This window comes from Macadamia integrifolia, chromosome 9 (assembly GCF_013358625.1).
Source record: "Macadamia integrifolia cultivar HAES 741 chromosome 9, SCU_Mint_v3, whole genome shotgun sequence".
Lineage (NCBI taxonomy): Eukaryota > Viridiplantae > Streptophyta > Magnoliopsida > Proteales > Proteaceae > Macadamia > Macadamia integrifolia.
In genome coordinates, this window is record NC_056565.1 from 19,086,704 (window position 1) to 19,093,495 (window position 6,792).

Consider the following 6,792-nt stretch of genomic DNA (forward strand, 5'->3'; position numbering starts at 1 on the left):
AGTTCCAGTCAATTTCATCAGTGTAGATATCTGGGTCAGGCAAGGAAATGTCGCAACAAAGGCCATTGATCTCTTCCCAAAACTGGTTCTTCACACTGTTGAATGCCTCTTCACCAGCTCAATCATTCCAATGAATCCCAATCTTATAGAATGACATCAACTTCTTACCTTCCAAGAGTTTTCCCCACGGAACTAAACCGACTAAGGTGCAAGATTTCTTCTCCCATGAGGGTATAGTAGGAAGCTAGGACCCTGAAGATACAAAAATGAACAAGGATTAGACCTCTTGAACATTCCTGCTATACCCTGATATCAAATTATAGAAACAGAGAGAAATCTATGACAACAGAACCACAATTTTAAGAATAGGATTGAATGCCACAGTGATTCAAAGAACACATTTAAAAAAAGCAGCAGGTTTCTCAATCGGAAAGATTTTTCCCTTTTACCCCGAGAAATAGAGGATGGGCAGAGATTCAAACAGATCCAATTGTCATTTCGTGTAAAAAAATCCAATATCCTTACGGTAGAAGGATTTAAAATATATATATATATATATTATAGAGTTAAATAATTAACTCAATAAATCCCCATTCAGTGAATAGGTTTTCTTCTCGATAAGCAGCAACATCTTTTAAAATGAAAGGAGAACTCTTTGTTCAGAAAACACACCCAATAAAAATATAATTAAAAAAGAAGCAGGAACTCAAGATTTTATTGAAAAAAAGGCTTAAGCACAAATCAGTATTTAAGAGCACTTATAAAGTTATGATCCAAGTAGGTAGACAACAGACAATGTTGGTCATTGAAGTTACATCATGAGGCCAAAATCGTCACCTATGCTGGGTCAAATTCTCTCCGCTAAATTAAAGAAAACCAAGCATTTTTTATTTCAACATTTCTCTTACTTCCAATACAGACTTGAAAATCTTTTCAATACCAACATGCACTATATCCTCAAGTCCAAGTTTTGCTGCAGGCATAGAAGTAGAGGATAACAAGAAAGATATGAACAATAGATGTTGCAAATAATTCATCATTAGCCTAGAAGGATTGTTTATAATTTGTATTCTCATTTTACTCATAAGCAAAACAGTTTTCATTCCCACATACACAGTTTAGAGACATAGGCAAAGACAGAGTTGTCATGGTGGCGAGGCGAATCATGGTTATGGGAAAAAAAAGCAAAATGGAATTTCTGTTTCAACATACAACCCAGAAGAGATACACAAATAAACAAAAGAAAAGAGGGAATTTATAATTTCATATGTACTTGAATCCTGTTTCCCCATTTTGAACTCCTATTAGAGTCGTATATGTTGGTTACCCTAAAACATCCATAAACTGTTCTAAGTTCTCATTGTTTCTCGCAAGGCCATTTTTGGTCTACCTTGCAGCTCCTTTGATCCGCACCATAATTTTATGTGGCCCTACCCTCCATGCTTGGCATGGTGGGGCATGCTGAATTGATAGTTTCATACAGGTTCGTTGATAGAATTTCAGTGGATGTAGATTGTTTTATTTGTGGGATGTTACTGCCAGTCTACTAAGACATGACATTATCCTTTATATTAGTCTGATATATGGATAAATGCATTAATTTATTGGAGACGCAAGAATCAAATTCAGTCCATGTGACAACTAAATAAACTTAAAATAACTTAGTTAATGCCTTGGAACAATGATCAGGTTTGTTTCTTCCTCAAAATTTTATTTGTAATGTGAGAGATATCGAAACTAATAGCACCTAGCACCTTTAGAAGTAGAAAATTCTTTCGAAGTTAATTCATTTCAAAACTAATGGCACCTAACACCATTAAAAGTCTAACATTCTTTCAAAGTTAATTCAGTTAAAAAGTAATGGCACCTAGCACCATTATAGGTTAGAAAATTCTTTCAGAATTAAATCAGAAAACAAACAGCATGCATGAATCGAACAATACAGAGTTACTGGGAAGCACAAGCCAAATAGTAATGGTGAGTACAGTATACAATAGGGGAAAGTTAAAGAAGAGAAATTATTGAAAAAAAACCATGTGTATCTGTATACCATTAAGTTAAGTTAATTGCATGGTAAACTGCTCATTCAAAATTTTGCAGACTGGTTTATAGAAAGAGAAAAGAATACTATTAATCATCTCCATTTCTCCACCTTTCGCATACCCAGATATCTTTGAGTTCTAGGAGACAAAAATGAATTCCAGGTAGCGGCAATTATCTCAGGCATCTCGTTGAACATTCTCTATGCAGTGAAGTCACCCAATTTCGACTTCAAATTGACAAGAATAGTATGTTCATAAACATATCCTCCACTGTTTTCATAAACCTGCAAGTGGATTGCTTTTCCATTCATATGGTCTGAAATTTTAGCACTTGCTTTGAGAGCTGAATAGAACCCAAAAGTTTGGTACCAGTCCCTGCTTTAAGCATCGAGAGCAACGATGTCTTTTTATCTACCGTGGGCGCTGAGTTAGGGGAGAAAACACCAAAATGCAGAAGTAGTTGATCTTGATTTTGGAATTCAAAGAATAAAGAGAGTTCCTGCCAATGCGAAACTCAAATTTAAATTCAAAGAGTTCCTGCCAATGTCGTTTCGCACGCAGAGTGGTTCATGAGGGGTGCGTTGGTTCAAGGGAGTGAGCGAGAGGGATAAGGATAGGACGTATGGATGTATCCGACTTGGAGAGAGTGTAAGGACTAAAATCTCTCCATGGGGGCCATATGAGGGGATGCATTGGTTGAGGCCCACCTTTGTAGTCCTAAATTACACTTAAGCAGGGGTACTTTAGTCTCGCTAAAAAAGTATACCAAAAAAGTGGGTTACGGACTTTTAAAAGTAGTATGATATGATATTAAGAAATCTAAAAGCTATCAACAGTAGGGGAACTGGGCAAGCCTAGTATTTTATCTTGAGGGTGACCTGCAGAAGGTGGTGGCTGTTGAGAAATAAGCATGAGGATGATCTGCAGAAGGTGGTGGCTGTTGAGAAATAAGCATGAGGGTGATCTGCAGAAGGTGGTGGCTGTTTAGAAGTAACCATAATGATAATACCAGTTTTTTCTTGGTGTTGAGATAATGATTCATTAAAGGTCATGGTGGTGACCAACATGGAGTTGTGGTAATGTCTCCAGGTTGAATTTCCATGATCATGTTGTGGACACCTTCATCCATGGACACTAAGACAAGTTCATGCGAGTGGTAGTTTTTAGGCTGTATTAAGGGCAAAGCAAGGCTGGATGAATAGACTGTGGATCATGTATTCTATCATTATCACATTTTGGTATTCAATAATGTCTTTTGAGTGTCTCATGATAGTACCCCTTGGGGGCCTTCCCCTGGCGTCGAACAGTCGACTCAGAACTGGAACGGACAAGGGAATCCGACTGTTTAATTAAAACAAAGCATTGCGATGATTTGTAGTAGTGCGTCAGGTTGACAGCCGGCACTTATTATAACTAGCCATTACCCGTCAATCTTTTTGCATGGATCCTCGTGCTTGTCCTTGCTGGAATCTCAATGTGGCTGACCCCATTAAGTTGGGATAAGGTTTTGGATGTTGTTGATGATGGTATCCTATGAGTTGCTCCATATGATTTGTTGTTAGGGATAAAAAGATCAATGATCAATATTCACTCTTAAGGTATGGCTTTATTCCACCCCACCCCACCCAGCCATTTTTGTTCTCCTTAGCTACCTCTACGAAGGTAATTACATTCCATTGGGAAGTTGCTGGTTTCTTTGGTTTTAAACCGTACTATGACTTCACTTGTATGGAAGATTTCTGTTTTCCTAGTAAATTGTTCTTTAGCGACTGGTTACTGAAATGATTACTTGGGTATAATTTGTGTACGGAACTTTGTAATGCTTTTGTGATTTGTTATTGTTCGTAGGTTTGACATTTGTGCTTTTTCTGTATTCATTTAAATGTTGCATAGTAAAGCTGCAGTAGATTTACCCAAAAAAAAAATAAAAAATCTGCACTAGAGGCTCATAAAGCTAGTGCATTGGTTAGGTGGTTAAAACTTCTCCATCTTCCTGCTTTGGGCAAAGGCAACCGATCTTACTGATTTTTTGTGAAGGCATTCTATGAGGTCAGACCAATTAGTGCTGTCTTGAATGTAGGATGCCTCTGAACCAACTATTTTTCTACTGGCTCCTTGACCAGACACTCCCAAATTGTTCTAACTGGGTCTATGTTCTCTTTAAGTCTGATATGAAACTGTTGGCTTTGACAATTAGTTTTGATTATTTATTCTTTATTTTGTATTCTTAACGGTTTGTTTCTATGTAAAGATGATGAACTGCAATCAAAATGTCTTCTTATGCATTGGTTTCTTGTACATTGCACCAGGTCCTGCTGCGTAGATTTCGGATCACCCACAATCTCTCTTTGGATGGCGTTTTAGACTATTTAAACTCCAAGAAGATGACTGAAGCTGGTCCAATAGATTTGATTGATGATGACAATAGTGACGTAGAGGAAGGCATTGATAAGCAAACCCGAGGGAAGATGGGTTATGACTTGCCTGGGTCCATGCCAAACCGTGGAAGGCCTGTAATTCGGACAAAATGCTTGAGGATAGCACCAACTGGCAGGTGTTGGGCAGCTGCAACAACAGAGGGAGTCTTGGTGTATTCAATAGATGAATCCTTTATATTTGATCCGACTGATCTTGACATGGATGTTACACCGGAGGTACTCACCATTTTGTTTGCATTTGAGTCTCTATGTGTTAAGAGTGTTATTTAAATCTCAAGAAATATTTGGTTGCATCCGTGCATATATTACTTTTGGCCTTCCAGGCAAATGTTTATTTTCAGGGTCTGAGTCATTTTTTTACCATGTTGTTGCACAGGCAGTTGATGATGCTCTAGCTGAGGATCAACCTCAGAGGGCACTATTGCTCAGCCTCCGTCTGAATGAAGACACACTAATAAAAAAATGCATTGTTTCTGTAAAGCCAGTGGATATAAAAGCTGTTGCTTTATCAATCCCTTTCAAATATTTGCAGAGGCTAATTGAGGCGTTTGCAGATCTTCTAGAAAGCTGTCCACATTTGGAGTTCATTCTTAGATGGTGTGAGGTATGTATCATTGCTTTAGTCTCTGGATCACTTGCTGTTAACATTAAGTTACACTCTGTTCATCATTCTTAATGTGTGCGACTTTAAACAAATATTGTTTTACCTTTCGGTTCTGTAGGAGCTGTGCAAAGTTCATGGTCACTCTATTCAACAGAATTCCAGAAGCCTAATTCCGGCTTTAAGATCCTTACAGAAGTCCATTACAAGATTGCATCAGGATCTGGCAGACACTTGCTCCTCTAACGAGTATTTGCTTCGATATTTATGCTCAACGGGAAGCAAAAATTGACAAATTCTTATGGAAGAGCACGCTAACAAAACTCCATAGAGCATTAACAGGATGAATTGGCACCGGGTGCCATTCAAATGCATTCGAATTTTGTAGAAATTTAGGGGCATAACTTAATTTATACCAGTGGAGGGTGTTTTTTGGCCTGTAATTTTCTCCTTTGTTTTATTTGTTTGTTAACTCCTGATTTTCTATGCTTCTTTGTTCTCCTAATTATAAAGGGATTACACTACTAGCTTCTAAGGTGAAAAAGAATGAATTTTCCATTTACCTTTGATTAGTTTTGAGAACAATCAGTACATGGTTCATGCGTTTATTGGTATGAAACAAAAACAGAGAAGTGGCTCAAGTAAAGGCCCAAAACCTTTTAACACAAAACTGGTGGCCCCAATAAAAGCAACTCAATGGATTGAACAATCAAAGAATTGAAGAACAAAATTTCATTCCAGAAGTACAGTTACAGGCCAATTTGATGTCTAATGTGTAGGATCAAACTACCTCATTCCAGCAATCAAGTCTCGTCTCATAATTGTAGAGATTTTTCCAAAATATTTGTATTGTTATAAGCTGCCCCTCATTACTCAGTGAGTCGTTACCATAGGGACACCAAAGTAACACAACCTTCTTGATGGTTAGATATGGTCCAAACCCAAACACCCCCCAGTCAAATCCCCTTCACTAGTTGTGACGTTTGCTTCCTCTGAAGGGTTTGATTGGGGTGTGTTATTAGGGTTTGGACCAGGTCTGACTATCGACAGTTGTGTTGCGTACTGTCCCTATAGTTCCGACTCTCTGACTTGGCCCTTAGTCAGCGCTAGAGTAGAAAGATGCCCCGCCCCCAGGAGCGAATAAGAGGGCCAAAAGACCAGAAGCTGCACTGCTACCGCTGCATGACTTTCATGCGGCACAAAATAAATAAGATGAGAAATGCCTCATAATGGAAGGCAGGCATAGGAGAGTTTGAACCGGTGGGATGGAATGGAAACTTTACATGGTGTGAGGAGGTTTTTACGAAAAAAAAAAAAAGAAGATATGGGAGAATCAATAATGGAGCAGGATAAAGCAAGTATCCTTGGTAAATAAAATGGGATTAGAGTTTATTAATATACATCAATTATTATGTAAATATATACCTCCTAAAATTCTTAATCTTCCAACCCTTGTGTATTGGAAGCTTCTGATTGTGCACTCCCAATAAATACTACCCATCCAAAGGGAAAAGAAAAAAAGATTGTCTGGTGGAAGAGAGTCCAACATCCATGATTCTACGACCTTTTTTTTAGGTAAAACATGATTCTACGACGCAAACTTCATACCAGAATGAGCAGATAGACTCCATGGTAAAGATTCAACCTTATATGTAGAATAAGTTCTAGTTCTTCTAAGAACCCCCAACCAAAGAAACATTCACACATGGTA

The 6,792-nt window shown here is 38.0% G+C and overlaps 1 protein-coding gene across 1 annotated transcript in view; it reads left to right on the forward strand.

The window, feature by feature from the left end:
* Positions 1-5,643, forward strand: part of LOC122089591 (periodic tryptophan protein 2-like) — a 44,722-nt gene extending 39,079 nt beyond the window's left edge. Inside the window, exons 3-5 of the mRNA XM_042659317.1 lie at positions 4,301-4,696; positions 4,857-5,084; positions 5,203-5,643. Of these exons, the coding sequence (XP_042515251.1) occupies positions 4,301-4,696; positions 4,857-5,084; positions 5,203-5,373 (795 nt within the window). The 3' untranslated portion in view covers positions 5,374-5,643. The remainder of the gene's footprint in view (positions 1-4,300; positions 4,697-4,856; positions 5,085-5,202) is intronic.
* The last annotated feature ends 1,149 nt before the right edge of the window (positions 5,644-6,792 follow it).